General features: G+C 47.1%; 1 protein-coding gene across 1 annotated transcript in view; it reads left to right on the top strand.

Moving 5' to 3' along the window:
* The window catches only part of LOC123759766 (major facilitator superfamily domain-containing protein 6-like), an 82,149-nt gene that overhangs the window by 35,874 nt on the left and 18,441 nt on the right, over nt 1-27,834 (top strand). Inside the window, exons 5-8 of the mRNA XM_069317291.1 lie at nt 3,279-3,433; nt 7,084-7,271; nt 9,031-9,167; nt 27,551-27,663. Coding sequence (XP_069173392.1) covers nt 3,279-3,433; nt 7,084-7,271; nt 9,031-9,167; nt 27,551-27,663 — 593 coding nt within the window. The remainder of the gene's footprint in view (nt 1-3,278; nt 3,434-7,083; nt 7,272-9,030; nt 9,168-27,550; nt 27,664-27,834) is intronic.

The following is a 27,834-nucleotide window of genomic DNA, read 5'->3' as shown; positions in this document are numbered from 1 at the left end:
TGCTCCCTCCTCGTACGAATTGGATTTGGTGTCCACCCCTCCCCGGGTTCGGTTCCGTGATCCCGAGGGTTCTTCAGTTCCGTCTTTCCAGAGGTTTCCCGTTTCCTGTGTTTCATCTTCGGAGGTGCGGGAGGCCTTGGCGGCTTACCTCTTGCGTGACCCGGATTATGCCTTCCTGATGGATCCTTGTTCCTTCATGTACGGATCCCCTGGTTCGTGCTGGTTTCGTTATGAAGTTCCAGAGTCGTCCTGGTTGGCAGACTGTCCTCTTTTTTCGTTGGAGGCTTGGCACACGTTCTGTCGGTCCCGTGCGCTTGAGTGGCAAGATGTTTCCTTGGCGTTGCAGGTTTTCCTAGGGGGCGCTGAATCTGAATGCTTGTTTGTTCGCCCCTGCCCTTCCGCGGGATGTTGGTGTCATGCAGCTTCATGTGCAGGTTCCTTCCTTCTCGGCTGCCTTGATTGCGGAGGATTTGCGGACTCGTGGCCTGCTTGCTTCGGCTCTGTGTTTCTTTTCCCTCCTTGAGCTGTCCTCGGATTGGATCGAGTTGGATGTGGGAGCGCTTGGGGCCGCTGCTGGGTCTGGTGCGCTGCGTTCAGCTGTGTGGGTGTCGTCTGCTTTGTTGAAGCCCTTCGCGCCCATCTTGCGTGATGCAGTTTCACGGTTCTATGCTTCTCGCCTCACGTGTCGTCAGGCGGTGCTGGCTTCCTCCTTGGAGTCCGCCTGGGCCCTGGCTCTTCATTTGTCCTCGCCCTTTTGTCCGTTGCTGTTTGCGGAGTCTGCTGTGGGGCAGTATCTGCAGGCGGCCTATGTCGGAGTTGTTGTTGCTCCGGGGGGCTCGTGGGGGCCTTCCCGGAAGGGTCGTGCCTTGGTTCGGAAGTCTTTTCGTCGGGGTAGGCCTTTGGTGCTAGATTCTGGGCTGGCGGCGCCTTTGGTTCTGGCCGTTGCTGGACGGGGTGGGCTCCGTCCTGTTCGCCGCCTCGGTTCTAACAAAGGCGCGTCTGCCCTTTCGCGGTTCGTCCCATTGACGGGGCGATGGGGGGGGGGGGCGGTTCGCCCGGTTTGCCCACGTCTGGTCCCATGATTCCTGGGCTTTTCGGGTCGTTTCGTGCTGCCTGTGGTGGCGTTGGGTGGCTCTTCCTCCCTCAGGGGGTTTGGGGCTGGCGGGGCAGGCCTCTTATCCTGCGCTCTGTCGGGTCATCTCGGAGTGGGTTTGCTTGGGCGTGGTCGAAACGACGTTGTCCTTCAGGTGGGTTTCCCGCCTGTTTCCGGTCCCGAAACGGGACTGCGCGGACCTCCGGTTCATTCTGGACTTGTCCCGTCTGAACCCGTGGGTGTTGTGCCCCTCTTTTCGGATGACTACGCTGTCCCAGGTCCGTCTTCTTTTGAAGAGGGGCGCTTGCATGGTGTCCCTGGATCTCAAGGACGAGTATTGGCATGTCCTGGTTCATCCAGGGTTCAGGGACTGGCTCGGTTTTGTTGTGGGGCGTCAAGGTTACCGCTTTCGTTATCTTCCCTTCGGGTTGAATCTGGCGCCACGCGTTTTCACATGCCTCACTCAGGTCATGGTGGCCCGCCTGCATCTGTTAGGTGTTCGGGTGCTGGCCTATCTCGATGACTGGCTGGTTTGGGCTCCCAGCCTGTCCGCGTGTCTGCTTGCCAGGGATTTGGTTCTTTCCCAGTTCGCCAGGTTCAGGTTCTTGGTGAACTGGAGGAAGTCCCATCTGATTCCCTCTCAGGTTTGGTCTTGGCTGGGTCTGGTTTGGGACGTTCGTGCTGCTTCCTAGTCTCTTCCTCTGGCGGCTCTCTTGCACCTGCGGTCCTGCCTTCACCTGTTTCTGAGGGGTTCCCGGGTCACGAGGCGGTTGCTCGAGAGTTTGTGCGGGAGCCTGAACTTTGCCATGATGGTCTACCCGCCGAGCCGGGTGTGGCTTCGTCGGCTGTTCTGGTTCCTTCGGTGTGGATGTCGCTCCAGAGGATTCGAGTCGCTTGTGGATCGACGATCCGGCTCCATTCGGACTGCTCCCCGGTGGTTCATTGTTTGAACTGTGGGGGGTTCGATCCGATCCCTCCCTCCCTCCGGTCGGCGGTGTTTTTTGCGTTTTTGACATCCAGCCTAAGAACTAATGGTTGGGTCGCCGACGGTGGGGTCTGGGGCTTCCCCCTCCCGGGGAGGGGGGTTGCGCAGATGGCGGCGCGGCGACAAGATGACATCATGAGGGCTAATTTTCGTTTGGGGAGTTCTGTCCACCTGTTCAGTCTTCAGTCGCAATAGTTTACGAGAATAGGGGTTTGTTTTGGGGCGCCTACCTTTCTGGGTGCCTGTCTCGGTCGATGGCAGACATAGAATGCTCCCAATCATAAGGGGGGGTCTCTATAGGCCATTGCTCCTCGTGCCTCTCTAGAGGGGGCCAGATTCTGGCTCGTGGTGCCCGGTAAGCAAGAACTCCATGCATTGACTGATGCCAGAAAGTTATACATATCCATTCAGCCTGGATAGCTCCGGGGAGCCTCCGGGACTCACCCAGAAAATGGCGTTTCATTACATTCAACGCTGGTTTTTTATATCTACATTATGCATGATGAACAATATTTACATGATGCTGTAGATAAGAGCAGTAAATTGCACATTTGTTACTTAAAAGATCAGTATCCTTCAAATGTTGAATAGAAACATAATTCATTTGTTTCATATTATCTACTATTATCTCTTGATTTATTTGCTGTTTATTCACTTAGAAATGCAAAACAAAAACTTTGTCATGTCTATAATTTTATTGTCACACAGTAAAATTCTTCAGATTTACTGTCGAGCTCAAAATGAAGTCTTGCACACTTAGGGGCTAATTGAAAATTTGCACAAGAGTGAAGATTCACTTTCTTTGTTCCTTGTTGTCAGTTTGCTAATATTTCCTTGCATGTGTTTGTATAGGCTCACTCTAACTTACTGGTGACTTTCTCTTGATTTGGGTAATCTAGTGTTCCCTGTTCCCTGTGCCTAATTGAGTGGACCAGGTTCTGGCCTGTGGTTTGTGGTAGATGAATTTCTGACTTGCAAGGACCTGATGTAACATGTGTAGCGCAATACAAGTGGCTAGCACCATGGAGCCACAGAGAGACCCACCAGAAAGACACATTTCATTGTATTCAATGCTAGACTTTCACTGTACTTTCTCTTTAGTGATGACTTGCATATTTTGTAACTTTTTCCATGATGTTAAGATATTTTAGTCATTACCCTATACAGTACAGTACAGTATTCTGTCTATTTCATCAACAGTGTGGAGTGTGGTGGTGGCCAGTGGGAGGGGTCAAGGTGTGCCAGTGTGTGGACATACTGGGAGTTCTGGATCTACACCTGTCTCCTGTTTGTGGGTCAGATTGTCTATAGTACTGCCAACTCCATTACAGATGCCATTACTGTCGACACCATTGGTATGTGTTCATTAACGTATACAGTACCATACAAATATATATTTTTGGTGGTGAGCCCCATCGGCTCCCTGAAGCTATCTGAACTGATATGTACTTATATTAGGAGTCATCTGTAACAGGAGTTCTTATGCCTACTGGGAGCCATGAGCCAGATCCTGGCTCCCTCAAAGAGGCGCAGGGAGCAATGGCCTATGAGCACTTTACATTTATAGTACAGTATGTCATAATTGCCATCGACCGGGGAAAGACCCAGAAAACCAGTGTTGAATGTAATGAAATGCCATTTTCTGGGTAAGACCCGGAGGCTTCCTGGAGCTGTCCGGGCTGATATAAATGTATTAGACCCTGGCATCAGTCGAGTGCATGGAGTTCTAGGCCTACCGGGGACCACGAGCCAGAACCTGGACCCCTCAGAGAAGCACGAAGAGCAATGGCCTATAGAAACCTCCGTGTGAATGGAAGCATTCTATGTCTGCCATCGACCGGGTCAGGCACCCAGAAAGGTAGGCGCCCCAAAACAAACCCCTATTCTGGTGAAAATATTGCTACCGAGAACCGAACTAGTGGACAACTCCCCAAGTGAAAACGAGCAAATGAGCATTATGTCACCACGTTACCGCGCTGCTGTCTGCACAACCCCCTCCTCCCTGGGAGGAGGAAGGGGAAGCCCCAGACCCTCAAGCCAGCTATCTACCCTGCAGTTCTGAGGCTGGATGTCAAAACTGCAAAAAGAAAACCACCGACCAGAGGGAGGGAGGGAGGGGTGCCATGAAGCCATTGGGTCTCACCCAGAAAATGACGTTTCATTACATTCAAAGCTGGTATTCTGGGGGGGAGCCCCCATCGGCTCCCCAGAACTACGTACCCAAAGACAAAAATAAGAGGGACTTGCCCAGGAGGAGGTCGGCCCCTCGCTCTGCAACGCAAAGTCGAGACAACTGGCTGCTAATGCTGACCCAATGCGACACAGGCCCGACTAGGCTCAGGAAAGTTGACAAGTTAGCGAGTGGCCAGAACCCTGTTTGACCTCCAAAAACCCCAATGTCAGCCTAAGACATTTGTATAAGAGGAGGTTACTTGCCTCACTCCAATACTAGGTGTTGGAGTGCAGAAGAGCACTGAGCAAACTACCGAAGACGGCAGCCAGTGCAGCAAACTTACAAACGTTGTGGGCACAAGGATAGATTGCAGGCTGGCTAGACCGAATAACCCTGTGGATGACCTGGGAAACCTGAACCCTGGAACAGGGAAGAAGAAAAACCGGGTCAAACCAAAGCGCATCTCCGGCCACCAAAGCCATGGCGTACAGATAACGGCGGAGAGCCGCAATAAGACACAATACATGATGCACCCCCGGCCTGACCAACCAAGGATCAAGAACCCAAGGACCACTCCGGAAAGCAGCAGTCTCATTCTTCGAAGGAAACAAGCGAAGGCGGGACTGCAGCCAAGGTAGAGCCTCTGTCAGGCGAGAAAGCGGCCCGAGCATCCAACATAAGACCCAGCCAAAACCGAACCTGAGAGGGAAGCAGATGGGACTTCCTCCAGTTCACCAGGAAGCCAAACCTGGCGAGCTGAGAAAGAACCAAATCCCTGGAAAGCAGACATGCAGACTGGCTGGGAGCCCACACCAGCCAGTCGCCTCGGGGTCAGTTGGGGTTTCTGTTGCCCCATGTTTGCCTCTGGGTAGGAGGTAGTTTTTGTCACTGGTAGGGGGCACAGGGTACTGCACAGCTGGTTTTCACCTCTTATAGTGGCCGTCTAAGTTCTGCCTGGGTACGTTGTCCTCTTGCGGGGTTTTTCTTTTGTTTTTCTGCCTGGTGGGGGTCTGCCTTTGATTGGTTGTCCATATCTATCTTTGTGGGTCTTTCGATAGACATTTCTGTGTTCTTTTTGTGGTATCCCCTGCTAGGCCCCCGTGAGTGGTTATGTCCCAGGGGTTCAGCTTCTAGAAGTTTGCTTGGTAGTTTTGGGTGCTGGTTTGCAGTACCCTGCTTGGGCTTCCCTTAGCGTGTGCCCAAGGTTAAGGGCCTTGGGGAAATCCCGCGGGGGCTCCGTGGTCCGATGGATGTGACCCTCGAGTCCCCTCTCGCATTGTGCGAGGTTGATGGTTGCTTTGTCTCCCTTGTCTCAGGGTGACATTCACTGGTTGTGCCTCTGCCGTGCTGCCTGTCATTTCTGTGGTTCTTTTGACCCGGAGTCGCATGACTTTCTTGTGCGTGCATGCTACAGTTCACCCTTGCTATTGATCATGTTCTGAGGGTGCAGGCAGCAGCTGCATTGCATGCTAGGTTCTCTTGCTGATTTGATGATTTGCGATGCGTGATGATTTGGTCCCTGTGGCCGTGGGGGTACTTTGGATTGCCCAGGTTCCCTTCCTTCCTGTTTCAGGGTTTGGGTCTCCCGGGTCGTCTGTAGGGTCCTTCGGTTTGCCAGTTGTCTTGTTTTTTAATTAGGGTGTGTGGCGTCTGCATCCCGGGTCCTTCCTTCTTTTCCTTATCTTTGGTGAGGTAGCTCCAGGGAACCGATGGGGCTCTCCCCAGAAAACCAGCGTTGAATGTAATGAAACGCCATTTTTTGGGTGAAACTTGGAGGCTGCCCTGCATCCCTCTCTCTCTCCCTCCGGTCGGCGGTGTTTTCGCATATTTTTGACATCCAGTCTAAGAACTGCCGGTTGGATCGCCGGTGTGGACGGTCTGGGGCTCCCCCTTCCTTCCCCCTCCCAGGGAGGGGGGGGGAGGTTGTGCAGACGGCGGGGCAGCGACGTGATGACGTCATGCTAATTTGCTAGTTTTCATTTGGAGAGTTCTGTCCACTCGTTTGGCTTTCAGTAGCAATATTTTCACCAGAATAGGGGTTTATTTTGGGGCTCCTACCTTTCTGGGTGCCTGACTTGGTCAATGGCAGACACAGAATGCTCCCAACCACACAGGGATTTCTAAAGGCCATTGCTCCTCGTGCCTCTCTGAGGGGGGCCAGGTTCTGGCCCCCCTGGTGGGTCCCCGGTAGACAAGAACTATGCACTTTTTTTTTTTGACTGATGCCAGAAAGCTAATAGTTACATATTAGTCTGAATAGCTCCAGGGAGCCTCCAAGTCTCGCCCAGAAAATGGCATTTCAAATTCAAATTTTTATTCAGGTAAAAGTACATACATTGATGAAGTGTTACAAACATAATGTTGGATTTATAGATAGAGCTAGTACATACAATTTTAATTTTAATAATCAGTTTCATGCATAAATAGCATTTCATTACATTCAACGCTGGTTTTTTCTTGCACATGGGGGGTGTAAAAGTCCTCAGGACTGCTTAGCAGCTTAAGGGTTAATGTGGAAAAATGCCATGTAATGTAGTGGTGGATAAATGAAATCTGACCACATTTATCTTATGTATTGTGCATATAAAAAATACTACAGGTAATGACCAGAACAGACACTAACTACTGCAACTAATGGACATCAGCTAGCACAACCATTACAGACACTGACCACACAAACAGTACCCTACTGCAACAGGTATAAGCACTACAAACAAACATCACCATCACTTCAAAACAGGATCACTTTACAGCATTTTTCTTATTCAACCTCATGTGATTGAAAACTATCAAGTAATTATCCAGTTAAATATTAATCTTGTGTCCCCACAGGAAAGGATGGTAATTATGGAATTCAACGGGCTTGGGGCAATTTGCCCTTTGGGGTAATTGGCCCCATTAATGGCCTTCTAATAGACTGGTGGTCTGGCACCTCCCTCACCAAGGACTACGCACCAGCATTCCTCATCTGTGCCCTCATGGGATCCATTGATATTATCATCTCTGCCACTGCTATTAAGGTAAGGAACTCTTGAAACAAGGGTTTGCCATAACTGCTTCAGCTGTTATTTGCAAAGCTTTGCAGATAACAAGGGTTATCTGCAAACCATTGATGGTTATCTTGAGGTTATCTTGAGATGATTTCGGGACTTTTTAGTGTCCCCGTGGCCCGGTCCTCGACCAGGACTCCACCCCCAGGAAGCAGCCCGTGACAGCTGACTAACACCCAGGTACCTATTTTACTGCTAGGTAACAGGGGCATAGGGTGAAAGAAACTCTGCCCATTGTTTCTCGCCGGCGCCTGGGATCGAACCCAGGACCACAGGATCACAAGTCCAGCGTGCTGTCCGCTCAGCCGACCGGCTCCCCGGTCGTTGGTCGATAGTCACAGCATTGATTTCATATTTACATTATATTTTCAAGGCTTTAAATTACATTTTCAAGGTTTATACTTTGAAATTTATAATGTGTTGTTTATTTAATGGTAATTTATAAATCTGAGCTAGCCCCTTGGCTGCTTCCTGAGCCACGTACCCATGTGGCCCTCCTGGTCCACAAGACACATCAGGCTCTTCACCAGGTTCTATCAACTTGTTCCCTCACCATAAATTTTTTGCTAATGGTCTTGACATATAAGTGGAGGAGGGGAGGGGAGGCTAGAGAATTCTCTATTCACCACAGACAGATCAGCATACTGTCATACAAAGGAAAACTCAAAACTCATCACCACCTAAAGGGAAAACATTTAAATAGAAAGGAAATCCAATTGTCACTTTAACTGCTGACAACTAACCATTACCTGAATTGCCAATAGATGGCACCATGCTACTTGTAAAGAGGGTTGAGGGAACTCTCAGTCATCACTTGCTGCCTGGTGCTTGCATGTGCAGGAGAAGGCAGAGATGAGCCTCACAGCAGTTGATGCAACGAGTTTGGGGAGAAGAACAATCTGTTGTAGAATGTTCAGTCACCACACAAAGAAACAAAGGAACATCTTGCTCTTACACTTCGAGAAATTATACGAACTAACTAAGCCAAAGATGAAGCCTGATCTGGGCCTAACATAGCAATGGACCTTGATCTTCCATCATTGTCTAACTTGAGGACCTGGTTGCCTACCCCTCAAGCCTGTGTTTGAAAAGTTATTTCAGTTATAAAAGTTTGGTCCCCAGGGGCCAAGGGATACAACCAACCAGGGCAACAAGAAAGTTTAAGTGATGGCCAGTGTAGGGAGGGGTGTGTCATCCCAAGTGGTGCTTACTTTTTAACATGGGAGCCCTATTGCATTGTACATTTTCCTACATTGTTTCAAAGACCTCTTTTTCCCTCTCAACCCAGCCTGGACACATAATCAACTTACAAGAGTGGCCCCCCTCACTGGTGACTCCTAGAGTGAGTGGTCAGATAACCCAAATAATTCCCTATGTTTGTTTCATTTCATACATACAGTGCCTGAAGAGGAGAGGCAGGAGAGGGATCCTGAGGCAACCCCTACTGACCTCAGGGAGTCATATGTAAGCCCCCATCACCACAAGGTGAAATTCTTGAGAGGGTGCACAGTTACAGGGTTAAGGAAAACTGAGGGAAATATCTCTAGTATCTGTTTTACCCTGTTGAACTGACAGGTGTAACACTATTCATGCAGGTGTCAAAATTCCACCTGTTACTCATGCATATGTCTAAATATTAATTATAAACTGTGCATTTACCATATAAGCAATTGTTAACTGTGCAGGTGCATCTACAGGAATTGTACCAACACTTGTATTTCCTTGACAGGTTCCAGAGATGAAGACAGAGCATGACATCCTAAATAAGATGTTGCCGATCCTGCGCCAGCCCAGATTCTTCATGTTTTGCTGCTTTGTCTTCATGAATGGTTTCTTTGACGGTGCCATAGTCAGCTATGTCTTTGTGTAATATGCATTTTTGTACAATGAAGTCTTGATTATCAGAAATAATTGAGAATGAATTCCTTATGACTAATCCAGAGCTTTGAACATCTTATTTGAAAACAATGTACAATTCTAAAACAGCAATTAAAGATTACAAAAATTCATTACAACTAACTCTGTAATCACGTACTAAAAGGTTATGAAAGATACAAGTTTATATTTGGACATTTTTAATTATTTCTGGGTGGGCTACTCTGTAGCTTTGCATAGCTATAACAATGGAACTGCAAAGATTTATGGAATTGCACTAGGCCTCAGACTCATTTGAGCCTGCTGGAAGCCAGGATTGTTTTCTTGCTTTCTAAAAGGTGAGCTTGGGAATCTACCCGTAACCAAGAAGAAACCTATGAAAAAGAATAAGCACATAAAAAATGCAACTGTTTGAAGGAAATTATTAACACTGACTGTCACCAAAAGGCAACCCAGCTCATGCAGGGGTCCCTGCATTGCCTCCTGTGCAATAAGCCCCCACACTTTTGCCAAGGGAGCCCATGGGTTGCATAAGTGATATTCCTCATCCCCGTGGCGTAGTGGTTTAAAGCACGCACCCGGCGCTTTGAGAGCATTTTGGCCTGGGTTTGTATCCTGGCCGGGGAGGATTGACAGGGTACTAATCCTGAACTGTAGCCTCTGTTCACCCAGCAGTGAATGGGTTCCTGGGTTTTAAATGATTTGGCAGGTGCTATGTGTGCTAGTGGCTTTACAATAATGTAAGAACTCTTGTATATATAAATAAATAAATAAAAAATAAATAAATTGTTCGTGTCTGGACTGCATGGGTCTCTGCTCACAGAAAGGTTCATGTTAGAGGTAAGTGTTTATTCAACAGAGTTGCTTCCCCTGCACCTGGCCTACATGCTCATTTGCAGACAGTTCAGGTAGCCAGTTTCCTTTGCCCCCCCTTGGGGGAAAGGATTATTTATTAGGTCCACATTTTTGTGCAGGCTGTTGTGGCTACGTTGCAAAATGTCTGTGCCAGACACTGCTGTCTACAACTGTCCTGAGTACAATTCAGTATTCTTTGACTGATGCCCAAGTATGATTCAGTATTCTTGGACTCTGATGGTCAATCTTACTGGCCCTGTCTAGAGATTTCTTTCACCTCAAAGTGGTTCATGTCCCTCTGTAACTTTTTTGGTCACTTGATCAGGTTTTGTCTTTTTTGTCCCTTCATTTTCAGGTTTCAATAGCTTCAGGCTATTGTACTGGGGAGTTTCACTCTCATCTCCAAAAGTGGTTTTGTTCCTTCAGACCTGGTCTTCATATTTATTCACCACCTTTCTTTGTTTTTAGTAAAGAATAAGGCATTAACTTTCTTGAGGGAACTTTTAGTCATAGGTGCTTGGTTTTCCATTTTTGAGGTATATCATATGTTGTCCTGTGGCTAATAGTGATGTGCAGATAGATGCTTGGTTTATCAACCCTATCTCTCACTTTCCTTGTTCTAAAGTCTGTTTCTCCCAGGTCATCCAGGTAAGTGTTTGGTTTAGCCAGATGACAGATTAACCCACATTCATAATATACAGAAGTTTGCTGCTTCGTTGGCTTTGCCAATAAGTCCACAGGAAATATCTGAGCCCAAGGCTTCTGGTGGTCCAACCAGGTGTTGGCCTCTCGCTTCTTGGTGGATGTCCCTTGGCCTTACTGCACTTGTGTGGCTCTTGGGTGTATACTGTGGAGCTGATGCTCTTCTGTCCTTGAGCCTTCCTCTCCTGCCGTCTTCTCCCACAGGTATGCTCAATCTTTTCTAATTAATCTTTTGTTTCACTCTTGAAAGCTGGCCTCCTCAGCCGAAGCATCATTGTAAGCTACTGAAGGGGTCCTTCCAGAAACTAAGGTTCATTGTAATGAAACACCTTTGCTAATGGGCCATTCACTAGCTTTCCATGTTCTCTTCTCTCATGTGGAAGTTGGGAGGTGGAAGAGTTTCTATTTAAGTGGCTGTTTAATAGGGTGACTGGTTGACAGGAATTCTGTGTGACCTGGAAAACCATCTAGTGGCAATCCAGCATATGATGCCTAGATTGTTGACCCCACAGCAATGATTATTTACCATTTCTTCCTCAGGTTTACTAATTTCTTTCAAGCAGTTGCTTGTTTTAATGATAGAGGACCAGAATCTGGTCCTGGCTTTCCTGGATCTGCTGTGTCGTGGAAAAGGGCATATCATTACATTCCAACACTTGATTTTACCATTGTATTGACAAACATTTCTTTTTGGTTTAATACCTTATATCCAATGAAAAAATTACCAAATGACCTTTGCATAAATTTGAAAATAACAAAATAATATAACCTGTGTCTGGAATGGCCAGTTGATATTCAGGGCTATTATTTTTATTTGTTTGCTTTCAGTTAACTTGAACTTTGAGATAATTCAGTTTTAGATGATTAAGACTCCACTGGGTGTATGCATGATTTTTGTGTAAACATTCATATTTGTATATTGTGTTTATTCATCCAGAGTATGCATGATCTTTGTATATACATGACAATGATGATGACACAGTTCAGAGAGCTTGAGGATATTTCATCATTATTTAGGTGGTAGTGTGGGGGAGAGGTGTGTAAGTGGCATCTCAGATATTATAATTATACCAAGAGCAGTAATAAAAGGTGGAGAGTGAGGATTATTGAAAATAGATATCCAGATCTGGGAATGGTGAGAGTAAGGTTTACCAAACTGGAGCAGATGAGAATCATAATAATGGAGGACATGAAAGGGACCTGCTCTGTCAACAAGAGACAATAATTTCAAGGCATTTCACCGAAGAAGAAATAGGGAAAGGAGGTTTTCTTGGCAGTTTTGAGAAAGTTGTGGATTTGCTGAAGTTTCATGAAGGTTGTAGGATTGCTGAAGATTCATGAATGCAGGACTCACCCCTGATACCTGGTTGATACCTGCTTGATGGGGTTCTGGGAGTTCTACTCCTCAAGCCCGGCCCGAGGCCAGGCTTGATTTGTGAGAGTTTGGTCCACCAGGCTGTTGCTTGGAGCAGCCCACAGGCCCACATACCCACCACAGCCCAATTGGTCTGGCACTCCTTGGAGGAAACAATCTAGTTTCCTCTTGAAGATGTCCACAGTTGTTCCGGCAATATTTCTTATGCTGACTGGGAGGGTGTTGAACAACTGTGGACCTCTGATGTTTATACAGTGTTCTCTGATTGTGCCTATGGCACCCCTGCTCTTCACTGGTTCTATTCTGCATTTTCTTCCATATCATTCACTCCAGTACGTTGTCATTTTACTGTGTAGATTTGGTACTTGGCCCTCCAGTATCTTCCACGTGTATATTATTTGATATCTCTCTGCATACCAAAAATATCTGCATACCAAAATACCTGCATACCAAAAATATAACCGCTGGGGAGCAGGTGAAGTGGGAGAGCAGAGTCCAGAGGATGATACAGCAGCTATAGAGCAAACCAATGCACTCTGAACCCACTGATTGTCCAACAAAGTGGAATCGAGCAACCATTGAGCGAAGCCCAAGGAACACAGCACAAAAACTCCACCCCATACCAAATAGAAAAGGACAAGTGCAAGTGGATAGCCAGAAGCCATCTAAGGATTAAACAGAGAATTGGGAGTGCCCAGAGCCAAAACACCACACAAAGGCAAACCAAAAAAGCCCAAGACTCTGGCTCTCACACAACTGCTGAGAACCAACCAAGAACCCGGGAACTCAGAAAGGTGCAAGAGGAAAATCATACTATTATAGCATGCATTCACAAGCAGACACCAGTGCAAAGTGAACCAAGGAATAGTGAAAGCACCAGTGGACCACAAAACACCCCCGCTACCATGCCCAACAAATTCAAATTCAGATTCAAGTTTTATTCAAAATAATGTGTACAAAGAACATAAGAGTAATGTACAATTGTGGGGACAGAAGTTATATAAACTAATGAAGCCACTATTACATAGTGTTTTTGGCAAAACTTAAAATAATTTGGCAAGGGTATTAATTTGGTTATTTAACAAGGCAAGGGAAGGATGAGGGCAAGAAGGAACAAGTGTACACCTGCAAAGGCTCCACAACCATGGATAGTAATTATGTAATAATTCATTGTTTCAGAGGACAGGAAGCCAGAGTGTATTCATATACGTTTTGGCTTTTATCGAGGTCCCCCCCCCTCCCAAGCCGAATTACTGACCCCGCCCAGGATGCAGCCCTACAACAAGCTGACTAACTCCTGAGTACCTACTCATTCCTAAGTGAACAGAGGAATTAGGTGAAATAATATGTGCCCAACCATTTCTGTCCCGCCCGGGATTCGAACCCGGAATTCTTGGTTGTGCATCAAGAACGAACCCGACTGTACTACCGGGTATCGTGCGAACTCGCCTCATATTGTGCGACGCTGGCAGAGCCGCTCCAGCTTGCATTCGGAGTAGATATCTCTTTTGCCACATTCCGTAAGATTTCTCGTGCTTTGTTTCACCTCTGGCCTGCTCATGTGTCGTGTGTCGCTTGAGCCATCCTGGTCCTTGGACAGGGTGCTCTCCTATCTCTCCTCTCCTCGGTTTGTGGTGGCCCCCTCGGTTCAAGATTGTTTTTCCAAGGCTCTCTTTCTGTTGGCATTGGCCTCTGGGGAGGTCAGGTCTGGAACTGCATGCTCTCCTCCGGCGCAGGTGTTCCTGCTTTTTCGATCCTGGTGGTAGGTATTTTTTTGGTTGCAGCCTTCTCCTTTTTTTCTGGCGAAGAACGAGACATATTCATATGCGCTATACATATATGCTTTCCAGAGGGGTCCTTGGGTCATTGATGCTTGGTTGGTCAGCCCGGGGGTACATCATGTGTTGTGTCTGGTTGTGGCTTTCTACCGTTATCTGCGAGCTTCAGCTTCAGTGACTGGGGGATGCGCTTTGGGTTGATCCGGTTTCCCTCGTTCCCTGTTACAGGGGTCAGGTCTCCCAGGTTGTCCGCAGGGTTATTAATTAAGTCTAGCCAGCCTGCAGTCTATCCTCGTGCCCATGACGTTAGAAAGTTTGCTGCATTGGCTGCCATGTTTGGCAACATGTCTTAGGCTGATATTTGGGCGTGGGGATTTTGGAGATCAAACAGGGTCCTGCATCCCCCCCCCCCATTATTTGGGTAACATTCCTGCTCCTGGGCATTCCTGTATGCTTTAGGTCGCAGGTTGCAGCCAGTTGTCTCGACTTCGCATTGAGGAGTTTGTGGTGGCCTCCTCCCAAGTAAGTCCCTCTTTTCCTTATCTTTGGTTATGTAGCTCCAGGGAGCCGTAGGGGCTCCTCACAGAAAACCAGCATTGAATGTAATGAAACGCCATTTTCTGGGCGAGCCCCGGAGGCTCCCTGGCAACCCTCCCTCCCTCCAGTCAGCGGTTTTTCGCATTGTTTAATGCTTAGCTTCCGAACTGGAGTACTGGGTAGCCGGTACGGAGAGGTCCGGGGCTCCCCCCTCCCCCTCTCGGGTAGGGAAAGGCTGTGCAGACGAGCGGTGCAGCAGTGGAATGTAACGTTTGCTTGTTTCCTTGAGATTGGAGGGATTTCATCCTTTCTTTTTGGTTGTTAGTTATTATTTTCTTACCATGTGGGATTTTTGCTATGTCTACCTTTCTGAGTGCCTAATCCTAGTCGATGGTAGATAAGGAAAAACCCCAACCACAGGGAGGGTTTTCCAGGGCTATTGCTCCCTGCAACCTCTCTGAAGGGGCCAGGTTCTGGCTTGTGGCCCCAGATAGGCATAAGGACTCCTGTGACTGATGACCCCAAACTAATATAGCACATATTAGTTCGAACATATCAGTTCGCATAGCTTCAGGGTGCCTCCGGGGCTCACCCAGAAAATAAAGTTTAAGAACATTCAATGCTGGTTTTCTGTGTGGAGCCCCTACGGCTCCCTGGAGCTTATCGGGCTAATGTATGTTATATTAGACCGGGACATTAGCTAAGAAGTTCAGACCTACCAGGGACCAGCGCCAGAACCTGGCCCCTTCAGAGAGGTTTCAGGGAGCAATGGCCCTGGAAAACCCCCTTGTGGTTGGGGTTTTCCTTATCTGCCATTGACTGGGATCAGGCACCCAGAAAGGTAGGCATGACAAAACAAACCCCACATGGTACAAAACTAAAACAAAAAACCGAACAGAGAGGTATAAACTCCCTACAATCCAAAGGAAACAAGCAAACATCACACTTTACTGCCGCGCCGATCGTCCGCGCAGCCCTCCCCGCCCCGAGAGGGGGAGGGGGGAGCCCCGGACCTACCATACCGGTTGCCAAGTTTCAATTCGTAAGCTAATGTCAACCGGGATAGATGCTTCTCTGGCCTCAGTTTCCTAGATGGTGTTTGCCTTGTGTGGCGTTCACTGCCATGTGTTGTGTTGTGCGGTGGCCAGGTGTTCCTCATCAGTACCAGGGCTGCATGCGCTTAGGGGCTTCCTTCCCTAAGTGCCCTGTGAGTACTGCCCCTGCGTGACAGGGTTATCTTCCCTGGGGCGTTCGGGAACCATTCTCGTAGAGGTTCTTGCTGCTCGGCATTTGCCTCGCCCTTGGGGCCAGCTGGGGCTTGGGGCCCCTTGTTTGGCCCTGGGTAGGGACTGGTATTGTGCTGGTTAGGGCATCAAGGTGTTGCATGACCTGCCACCTAAGCGGCGACCAGTTTCTGTTGCCTCTGGAGATGGTGTACTTTTGCGGGGGTTTTCTTTTGTTTTTATTTTCATTTGCCTGGTGGGGGTCTGCCCAGTGCGGCTATAGTTCCACTGGTAGTGTTTGGTGGCCCTCTGCTAGGCCCCTGTGATTGTACACGTAGCAGGGGTTTTCAGTGTTATCCTCTACCTCCTTGTTATTTTTGGGTTTCTTAACTGGTTAGCAACACCTTGCCCAGGCTTCCCGTAGCAGTCAGCCTACGGGCCCTTGAAATCCCTGTCTGGGCTCGATGGACCATTGAATGTGTCTTCCGGGTTCCAACCCGTCTTGTATGGGATCGTTGGTTGCTGTGCCCTTGTCTCCAGGTGACAGTCGCCACTTTTACCTCCATCATGTTGCCTGTTGGGTCACTGACACCTTGACCCGGAGTCTTGCGAGAAATTTTCTCTGCTTGTTCTCCAGTACTCTCCTGATGTTGTTACTGTTCAGAGTACAGGCGGCATCCGTGTTGCAAGCTCGGTTAGGTTGCTGCAACATGCTAGGTTGGTTTCCCACTCGGATGCCCCGAGGCCACCCCCGTTTTGGTTAGCTGCTGTTCGCCCCTTTCCCTCCCTGTTCCCGGCTCCGGACCCTCTGCGGGTTTCGGGGTCGGGGTGGGGTTTAGTTGGGGCCGAGACTAGGGCGGTTTTCGGGGGCTGCCCTGTTCGGGTTGGGGGACAGAGGTTTTCGAGCCTGTTCCTCCTGCCAAGGCTTCTGGGTCTTACCAGCGGCCCTTTCTTGCTGCCTTTCCCATGGATTCTTCCTTTTCTTCAAGGGCAGAGGGCTTGGAGGATGGCTCTGCCCCGGGGCCTCTGTTGCTGGTTCCCGGGCCTGTGGGGGATGCCTGCTAGCAGTTCTGGGGCGGTTTGCCCCTGCCTGGGTTTTCTGCCTTTGGGTGGAGTTTTTCACCCATCCAGTCTGCTTGCTTCCCACTTTTGCTGGCGTGTTTTCATATTTTTAGCGTCGGTCACAGCCCTCTGTTCTGGCGGCCATTTTCGTCTGCCAGTTTCCCGGCGTGGCCACCAGGGAGGCGTTGCGGTTTCTTTACATGCGCCTGGGTGTGCGAGTGAGCTTCTTGGGTGAGTTTTCACCTTTTTTCAGGGATTTTATTCTCCTGTTGTCGTTTCTTTGCTTTTCTGGTGTTTTCTGCCCGTTTCCTGTTCCTCTGGGAACGTTTGAGTGTTGATTTTACACCGGGTTTCCAATTTTGTCTGTTTTGGGTCTGGGCCTTTGGGTTTGGGCTCAGAGTCCCTGGCTGTTATACTTGCTCCCACACCTTGTCTCTCAGTTTTCGGTCTGTTATGACCGTTTCCCAAGGGGTTCTGTCTGGGGGCTGTGCTTTGCCTTTCTGTGGTGTTTCGCTGCCGGCAAAATGTGGTGGTTTGGGCTCCCCCTGGTTCGATTCCGGGTTCCTTTGGGTTCTTTGGTTTCGTTCCGGAGGTTTCCTCCTCTTAGGACCCCTTGGTGGGTTCAGGGGGCTTTGTTTCCTCATGTGTGACCCATTTCTGCCTTCTGGAGTTCCGGGGTCTTCCTGGCTTGCAGACTGATCTTTTTGAGTCTTGGCACGTGTTGTGGTCGTGCTGGGACTTTGAGGTTTTGTTGTCGAGGTGGGCTTTTTGATGCAGTTTTGTGCCTTCTTTGTCTGGCCGGCGTGTGCTCTGCCCACTGGTAGGCGGCTTGTAATTTTCTTTTCATGTGTGTACACATGTACATGTGTACAGTGTGTGTGTGCACATGTGTCATTACCTAAGTGTAGTTACAGGATGAGAGCTATGCTCGTGGTGTCCCGTCTTCCTAGCACTCTTTGTCATATAACGCTTTGAAACTACTGACGGTCTTGGCCTCCACCACCTTCTCACCTAACTTGTTCCAACCATCTACTACTCTGTTTGCGAAAGTGAATTTTCTTATATTTCTTCGGCATCTGTGTTTAGCTAGTTTAAATCTATGACTTCTTGTTCTTAAAGTTCCAGGTCTCAGAAAATCTTCCCTATCGATTCTATCAATTCCTGTTACTATTTTGTATGTAGTGATCATATCACCTCTTTTTCTTCTGTCTTCTAGTTTTGGCATATTTAATGCCTCTAACCTTTCCTCGTAGCTCTTGCCCTTCAGTCCTGGGAGCCACTTAGTAGCATGTCTTTGCACCTTTTCCAGTTTGTTGATGTGCTTCTTAAGATATGGGCACCACACAACCGCTGCATATTCTAGCTTTGGCCTAACAAAAGTAGTGAACAATTTCTTTAGTATATCACCATCCATGTATTTAAAAGCAATTCTGAAGTTAGAAAGCGTGGCATAGGCTCCTCGCACAATATTCTATATGTGGTCCTCAGGTGATAGTTTTCTATCTAGAACCACCCCTAGATCTCTTTCTTTATCAGAATTCTTTAAAGATTTCTCACATAATATATAGGTTGTGTGGGGTCTATGTTCTCCTATTCCACATTCCATAACATGGCATTTATTAACATTAAATTCCATTTGCCAAGTGGTGCTCCATATACTTATTTTGTCCAGGTCATCTTGAAGGGCATGACAATCATCTAAGTTTCTTATCCTTCCTATTATCTTAGCATCATCAGCAAACATGTTCATATAATTCTGTATACCAACTGGTAGATCATTTATGTAGACAATAAACATCACTGGTGCAAGAACTGAGCCCTGTGGTACTCCACTTGTGACATTTCTCCAGTCCGATACATTGCCTCTGATTACTGCCCTCATTTTTCTATCAGTCAGAAAATTTTTCATTCATGTTAAAAGCTTACCTGTCACCCCTCCAATATTTGCCAGTTTCCAGACCAACCTCTTATGTGGAACTCTGTCGAAAGCCTTTTTAGGTACAGATAGATGCAGTCAACCCAACCATCTCTTTCCTGTAATATCTCTGTGGCTCGATCATAGAAACTGAGTAAATTCGATACACAGGATCCTTCAGATCGAAAACCATACTGTCTGTCTGATATTATATCATTTCTCTCCAGGTGTTCTACCCATTAATTTTGATTAGTTTTTCCAATACTTTCACTATTACACTTGTCAATAATACAGGTCTATAATTGAGGGGGTCTTCCCTGCTGCCACTTTTGTAGATTGGAACTATGTTAGCCTGTTTCCACACGTCTGCTACGATTCCTGTACACAGGGATGCCTGAAAGATCAGGTGAAGTGGAATGCTGAGCTCAGATGCACATTCTTTCAGAACCCATGGTGAAACTCCATCTGGGCCAGCTGCTTTGTTCTTACTGAGCTCCTTTAGCATATTTTCCACTTCATCTCTAGACACCTCTATCTGCTCTATGTTGTTCTCTGGAATTCTTATTGTGTCTGGTTCTCTGAAGATTTCATTTTGTACAAACACACTTTGGAACTTTTCATTTAATGTTTCACACATTTCCTTTTCATTTTCCGTGAATCTGTTTCCCATTTTCAACCTCTGGATATTATCCTTTACCTGCAATTTGTTGTTTATGAATTTGTAGAATAGGCCCGGTTCTGTTTTACATTTATCCGTTATCCCTTTTTCAAAATTTCTTTCTGCCTCTCTCCTTACTGCCATATAGTTATTTCTCACATCTTTGTATCGCTGGTATGTTTGGGAGTTTGGCCTTTTCCTATACTGATTCCATTTTTGTGTCTTTTGGTCTCTGGCCCTCTCACAATTTCTGTTGAACCAATCCTGTTTTCTGGCCCTGCATCTCTGTTTTGGTATGAATGTTTGTGTGCCTTCCTCATATATTTTAAAAAACTTGGCATACATTTCATTTACTTCCCTGCCTAGGAGCAAATCTGTCCAATTACACTCATTAAAAAAATTTTGAAGTTCCCCATAGTGACCTCTCTTTAAATCGAGTTTATCAACTGTTTCAATGTCCCCATTTTCTTCTAGATGATATCTTAAAGTCTAACAGGACGTGATCACTCTTTTCCTAGGGAGGAAGGTACTTGATGTCAAATATCTCTTCTTCTTTCCTGTTGAATACTAGATCCAGTACTGATGGTACATCTCCTTCCCTCATTCTTGTAGCCTGCTTTATGTGTTGATACAAGAATGTCTCCAGAATGTGTGTGTGCATACGCACGTGTGTGTAACATGCCTTGTGTGTATGTGTATATACATGATATGTATATATGTGTATATGTGTATGTGTACTTTTTCTTTCGGAAGGGGCTCTGTTCCCTTCTCTGTTGACGGGGCACTGGGGGAGCAGCTTGCTCTGTTGACTCTCGTATGGTCCCACTGTTGGTGGGCGCTTTTGGTTGTCTTCCGGCCTCTGATGGCAGCGGTGGACGGCTTCTCCCCCTTTGGGGAGTTCAGGGCTGGCGGGGTGGGCTTCTTCCCCTGCGCTTCGTCATGTCATAGTGGGTGCGTTGGGCGTGGTCGATCCGCCCCATCCTTCTGGGGTTCCCGTCTGCTCTTTGCAGACATGGGCCTTTCGAATCTGCGGTTCTTCTGGACTTCTTCAGTCCACGCCCTGGTTTCTATGCCCTCCTCGGAGGACTGTTGTCTCCTGTCCGGCTTCTGTTGGGGCCGGGTGCCTGGATGGTAGCCCTGGACGTCTGCTGGTCAATTCTTGGCACGTTCCTCTCCAGTTTTCCGGGACTGGCACAGTTGGTGGTGGGGCTTCAGGCTTGCCGCTTTTGTTGCCTTCCCTATTTTGTTATTGGTACTTGGTGTATTTTTGCATCTTTACCGGATCTTGGTGCCCTATCTGAGTGCTTGAGATTTGGTGTCTGGCCTACCTCGACGACTGGCTGGTGTGAGCTCCCAGTTGGTCCGCTTGACTGCTCGCCAGGGGTGTGGTTCTTTCCAGATCGCCGGGTTTGGTTTCCTGGTGATCTGGAGGCCATTCCATCTGTTTCCGTCCCGGGTTCGGACCTGGGCCTTGTTTAGGGCTATTGGGCCACTCCTTGTCTTTCCCTCCAGAAGTGTTACTGCAGCTGTGGTCCCACCTTCAGCTGTTCCTGAGGGGGTCCCGGGTTGCTCAAGCAGTTGTGCGGGAGTCTGAACTTCGACGTGCTGGTCTGCTCGCGGGGTCGGGTTTGGCTTCGGCGTCTGTTTGGTTCCTTCGGAGACTTCCCTTCCGCCTCTTGCAATCGTTGGGTTTGTTCCTCTGGGTATCTTGTGTTGGTGCTGCTTCACCAGCTTCCTCTTTGGGGTTTACGGGGTTCCGTGCCTTGGCACCTCCCCGAGCCTTTGCTCGATGTGTTCACGGACGGGTCATCTCTCGGCTGGGGCTTTGTGACCAGTGCTCACTAGGTCGGCCGGGGATGGTGGAGTCTGTCCATCCGTCGGGCTCACAGCATGGTTCGGGAGTTCGTGGCTGTCTGGTTTGCGCTTCGGAGGGTTTGAGTCACTCGGTGCTCTACCATTCAGCTCCATTCGGACTGTTCTCTGGCGGTTCTTGCCGGAACCACAGGGTTTCTCTTAGGTGTTGACCTTTGGGGTTGGTTCCTTAGAGTGGCTCGTTTGCTGGATACTTGGGGTTTGGCTAACTGTGAGGGTTCATGTCCAGGGTGTGTCCTGCGTCCTGACGTCCATTTCCGTCCGGACAGCTGTCTCGGTTCATTCCTCTGTTCGTGGATTGGCCAGTCGTCGCAGACTCGTTTCGTTGGCTCTGCCGGACGTATGGACTCCTGGCCATGGACGTCTTCGAGTCGGCGTGGTCTAGGCATCGCCCATTTTATGTGGCGCCCTTACCCACCTGCGAGGCGTTCACGGTGGATACTTTTCAGCAGGACTGGTCGAGGTGGGAGTCCTGTTCCTCTTCTCCCGTTCCAGCTGTTGCTTCGGGTTCTGGCTTGGTTGCAGCCCATTCCCACGAGAGCAGTCCTTATGGTTCCTTGGTTGTTGGCCTAGCTTTTTTTTCAGACGCTGCTTGATAGGTGTCTGAACCCGGGGCGTTTTCCCGTGGCTCCGCCTCTTTCGGCAGGTCGGATCGGTCCTGTACGTGACTGGTTCAGCCTTCTTCTCGGCTCTTCACATCTGGTATTTTGACGCGAGTTTCACCATCTCTGTGGTGTTCAGGTGGCCTTGTTGACCATGTCCCACCTGCGAACTTTGTCTTGGTGACATTATGTTGTTCCTGCTGTTTCTATGCATTTTTTCTTGCTCTTTGTACATTGACTTCTCTTTCGCATCGGGTTGTCTTGTCCTTTCTTGGATTTTCAGGACTACAGTTATTTGACGTTTCTTACTGTCGCCTCGTTTTGTGCGGCGCTGGCGGAGCCGCTCAAGCTTGCGTTCGGGGTAGACGTCACATCTGCCCCGTTTCGTACGCTTTCTTGTGTTTTGTTTCACCTCCGGCCTGCTCATGCGTCGCCTGAGCCGCCCTGGTCTTTGATCAGGGTGCCTTCTTATCTTCTCAGTTTGTGGTAGTCTCTTCGGTTCAGGTTTCTGCTCTTTGGTACTGGTGGTAGATTTGTACGTGTACAGCCTTTCTCCGTCCTGGCGACGGTCGAGACGGCTGCTTTCCGGAGGGGTTCTTGGGTTATTGATGCTTGATTGGTTTGGCCAAGGGTGCGTCCTGTGTTGTCTGGTTGTGCTTTTTGCCGTTACTTGCGTACCGTGTCTGGGGATGTGCTTTGGTTGGATCTGGTTCCCCTTGTTCCCTGTTTCAGGGCTCGGGTCTCCCAGGTCGTCCGCAGAGTTTTTCAGTTTTCCAGCCTGTGGTCTGTCTTTGCGCCCATGCTGTTTGGACGTTTGCAGCTTTTGCTGCTGTGTTGGTGACGTCTAGGACTCATTTCAGGCGCAGGGAATTGAGGGTCGCACAGGTTCTTGGCCGCCCATTCTTTATGCGCGTCTGCTCCTGTGCATTCTTGTTACCTTGGGTCGCAGGTTGCAACCTGTTGTCTCGGCTTCACGTTGTGGAGTTTGTGGTGGCCGCCTCCTGGGTTAGCCCTTTCTTTTCCCTCTCTTTGGGTATGAAGCTCCAGGGAGCCGTAGGGGCTCCGTACAGAAAACCAGCGTTGAATGTAATGAAACGCCATTTTCTGGGTGAGTCCCGGAGGTTCCCTGGCAACCCTCCCTCTCACTGGTCGGCGTTGGTTGAAGCTTGGCTTCCGAACTGAAGCTTGGCAGCCGGCGCGGTAAGTCTGGGGCTCTCCCCTCCCCCTCTCGGGGCGGGGAGGGCTGCACGGGCGATTGGCGCGGCAGTAAAGTGTGATGTTTGCTTGTTTCCTTGGGATTGTAGGGAGTTTCTACCTCTCTGTTCGGTTTTTTGTTTTAGTTTTTTACCATGTGGGGTTTATTTTGCCATGCCTACCTTTCTGGGTGTCTGACCCCAGTCGATGGCAGATAAGGAAAACCCCAACCACAAGGGGGTTTTCCAGGGCCATTGCTCCCTGAAACCTCTCTGAAGGGGCCAGGTTCTGGCGCTGGTCCCTGGTAGGTCTGAACTCCATAGCTAATGTCCCGGTCTAATATAACATACATTAGCCCAATAAGCTCCAGGGAGCCTCCGGGGCTCACCCAGAAAATGGCGTTTCATTACATTCAATGCTGGTTTTTTGGCTATGTGTTGTATGTGGGTGCTGAAGTTGAGTCTCTTGTCTATGTTTAGGCCAAGGAACTTTCCCTCATTTTTATTGCTAAAATTAAAAATGTCTATCTGAAGTTGAATTTGATTGAAAGATTTACTACCAAATAAAATGTAACAGGTCTTTTCTATGTTTTAGTGTGAGTTTGTTGGTTGATATCCATGAGTGAACTTTTTTAATTCAATATTTACAATATTATGTAGTGTGTGGGGGGTTGAGATCAGAATAGATGAAGGTAGTATCGTCAGCAAATAGGATAGGTTTAACCCTTTAACTGCGCGGCCTATAAAGTTGACACCCCCCAGTGCGCAGGAAATAAATTTCTTGATTTTTTTTTTTTTTTTTTTTTTTTTTTTTTTTTTTTTTTTTTTTTTTTTTTTTTTTTAAGTGCCAAAAACCCTTCCCCCAGTATGGGTATGTCAAAAAAATTTTGAACTTGTAGTTACTTTGGCTGCTATGGGGTCCATAAGTTGGCGCATGACGTCATCATTCCCCGTTCGCCTGTGTAGTAAGCTTCCGGGGCCGGTGGGGCGCCCGGGGCGGGGTGCGCGAGTTGCCGCGAATATATTTTTGTTCATTTTTTGTGCACAGTTCCAAATACATTTTATTTGTTTTTACATGCTAATCCTATGTATAATGAACACGTACACTATATTATGGCAGTAAAACATCCGTACTGTCTGAGGACACTGTGTTACGTGCATGACACTTGTGTACACATATGTTGCACATATTTACCATGTATCATGCTAATTTATGTATATATACAATCTATTTACAGACTATACACTGTCACACACTATATACATTCACCATCAGCACATTCAGAACACCGCGAGTGTGAGCAGCCACACTCAGCCAGCTCTCCCACACTCCTCCAACATTTTACTCGCCAACATTGCTCCTCCAAATCATACAGTTATTCACACCAATGTTTCATGTTCATTTATGTATATTTACAACATATGTACACACTATACACTGTCACACACTATATACATTCACCATCAACACACTCAGAACACCACGAGTGTGAGCAGCCACACCCAGCCAGTCTCCCTCACTCCAACATCTTACTCGCCAACATTGCTCCTCCCACCATACTGTTATTGTATTTATTACATTATTTACACATGTTATATATACCTATCTACATGTTTTATTTACCAGAACTATGCAAGTAAGCTGGTATTGTATCCAAACAGTACAGTGGCCACCATACACTGCATGACAAATCACACAGCAGACAGCAGACGACGCCACGATTACGACGTAACCTCCCTCACCAAAATAGCTACTCACAACATACTCCTGGTGCTGTTATTACACTATTCACACTGTATATACCCATGTATATGTATGTTTCCCATAGCGAACCACGAAGCTAGTATGGTGAGCAAAACAAGAGTTACTGCCACACAGTGACGCTACCTCAATTCTCTCCCTTCCTCCCTCCCTCACCAAAATTTCTCCTTCCTACGCACAACGCTAATTATAACCACAATCCTGGTCACTAATACCTGTAAATGAATAATTGACCACAAGTTTATTTTGAAAAGGAACCTAAAAAGTCGTTTGAAGATTCCTAGATGGACGAAATAATGCTGTGGTGCTGTGGCTAGTGCTGTGACCATCATGAACAGCATTGAATCACTGATATTTGAACATTATACCCAGTCATTATCACACTCGGGCTCTTCTATAATACTATCATGGCTAAATAAAACAGATTATATATATATATATTTTGACAATATTAGGCGATGCTGTGGTCACATGCTGAACAGCAGTGCTGTGCGCTCATGCTGCGAGCTCCAGCCTTGGTTGCTCACTCACTACCGAGGCTCTGACACCCGGCAATGTGGACCATGATTTTTTTTTTAAGATGGTGTCTGTTTACAAGAGCCCTGAGGAAGCTGATGTGAACCCCATGTAGCCGCCGGAGTTTTGAATGGAACGTGAAAAACAAAAACGCCCAGAGGCGCGTTGCGCACCCGAAGCCTGGGCCTGCAGGCGTGTTGCGCAGTTAAAGAGTTAAGAAGGTTAGAAACATTTGGCAAATTATTGATGTATACAAGAAATAACAGAGGTCCTAAGATGCTGCCCTGTGGCACTCCTACTGTAAATTGTAGAGTGGGTGAAGGTAATGTTATTGATGGCTACATATTGGTGTATGTCACTGAGATGGAACAAATATAGTGCCGAGCAAGGCCTCGGATAGCATAGTGGTAAGAGTTTAAGTAAGACGTAGTTATGGTTAACAGTATCAATGGCCTTTCTCAGGTCAATGAAGAGGCCAATTGGGAACTCATTTTTGTCAAGGGCTGAGTAGATTATATTAAGCAGACTAACAATGGCATCATTGGTACTCTTTTGGGAATGGAAGCTAAACTGGCAGGGACTTAATATGTTGAGTTTTACAAGGCAATAGAGCTGTTTGTAAATCATTTTTTCAAATATTTTAAAAAGTATAGGTAGATTGGTTTTGGTCTGTAATTGTTTGTCAGCTGTCTTGCCTTCTTTATGAAATGGTATTACTCTTGCTGTTTTAAGTATATCAAGAAAAGTATGACACTAGAGATTTGTTGAATAACAGTGCTATGGGTAGTGCAAGAGCAGGGGCACCACTTTTATACACCATAAATGGTATTTCACTAATGTTCCCAGCTTTGGTTTTAAGTGATTAAATTAGGGATATAATGTCTGTCGGGCTGACTGGTAACAGGAGTAGTGTGTTAGGATAGCTGCCGGTGAGATATGTAGTAACATGTGTCTGGGTCTCTAGGATTTTCCTGGCAAGGTTAGCACCAATTGATGAAGCTATTAAATTCAGTTATCGTTTCTAAGTATGTTGTTGCAAGTGTGTAACCATTCTTGGAGAGTTTTATTTGCTTGTTATGTGATTGTTGTTTAGATCCTAGGATGTTAGAGATGGGTTTCCTTGTACAAATACAAATATTTATTCAGGTAAAGTACATACGTACAAGGTGAGATACAAAATGTACTTTTCATATATTCTTTTCATATATGTACTTTTCATATTTCCTTTTGCTTCCTTAAACCTATTCTCATAAAAGGAAAGTTTGGTTCTTTATATTACAGTACAGTGAAACCTCAGTTTTCGAATGCCCGTTTTCAAATTTTTCGGTTCTCGAGCTCAATTTCTTTGAAAAATTTGACCCGGAACTTGAAGTTTGCCTCGTTGCTCAAGTTTGTTAATACACGTATGGGCTGACTGACCACATGGCGCTCTTCAGTTTACCATTGTCTTCAACCTAGTGACGACCTCGCTTGAATTCTTTGTGAATAATTTCATTGTTTTTTGTGATTTCTTGGTTTCTGAACATAAAACTTCTTATTATATATCATGCCATGAGTTCCAAGAACTAATATATACTAATTTAGTATATATATATACATACTATAATAAGCTTAGGTTAAGTTGTTGCCTATGTTCTCCAGCCCTCCACATAACTAATATAGTAGTGCTAAATTTAGACTTAATTTGGGTGTAACAGTTCATATTGTGTATTTCCACCCCTTGTAATAATAGGTACAGTACTATCTCTTGTGAACGACAGGTTGTCAATAGTACGAAGATGGGTAGTGGTAGATATATAGACGTAATCAGGTCTTAATGAGCTATTTATTTAATGTTAAAAACTAATAATAATTTTATAATGATAATACTAATCTGTTTCCTTCCTCCATTCATCCCTTCCATCACCCTCTTCCTTCTTCACCCTACCTCTCTTTCTTTTCCTTCTTCACCATCCCTCTTCCTTCTTCACCCTTCCTCTCTCCGTCTTCCTTCTTCATCCTCCCTCCCTCCTTCTTTCTCTCTCCCTCCTTTCTTCTATTTTTCCCTCCTTCTTCTCCCTCCCTCCTCCTTCTTTCTCCCCTCCTTCCTTCTCTCTTCCCCTCCTACCTTCCTTCTTCACTCTCCCTCCCTCCCTCCCTCCTTCCTTCTTCACCCTCCCTCCCTCCTCCTTCCTTCTTCACTCTCCCTCCCTTCTCCTTCTTTCTTCACCCTCCCTCCCTCCTTCCTTCCTCATCCTCTCTCCCTTTTGCTTCTTCACCCCTCCATTTCTTTCGTTATCCCTTCCTGCCACTCCCCTTTACTGTGTCCTCCCTCCTCTCTCCAGCATGCAGGAGGACATGGCTCGAGGCACAGACGCCATGAGCTACATGAAGTTCTTCCAGGGAATGACACAGTTAGTCCAGTGTTCTTCAGAGGTTCCCTTTATGTTCATTAGCCGTGAGTATTGCGTGTAATCTTTCCGGTGCTGATTATTTACCGTTCTTGCATAGTTCGTGTTCTACATATATGGTCTTTGTGATTAAACAATATCCTGTTCCACTATTGTCATTGCAAGTGCCATTTTCTATACAGGCACACTTTACAGTAACTGAATAAACTATCTTGCCA

This window comes from Procambarus clarkii, chromosome 8 (assembly GCF_040958095.1).
Source record: "Procambarus clarkii isolate CNS0578487 chromosome 8, FALCON_Pclarkii_2.0, whole genome shotgun sequence".
Lineage (NCBI taxonomy): Eukaryota > Metazoa > Arthropoda > Malacostraca > Decapoda > Cambaridae > Procambarus > Procambarus clarkii.
Note: the sequence above shows the minus strand (reverse complement) of the source record. Positions and strands in the feature narration are given on the sequence as shown.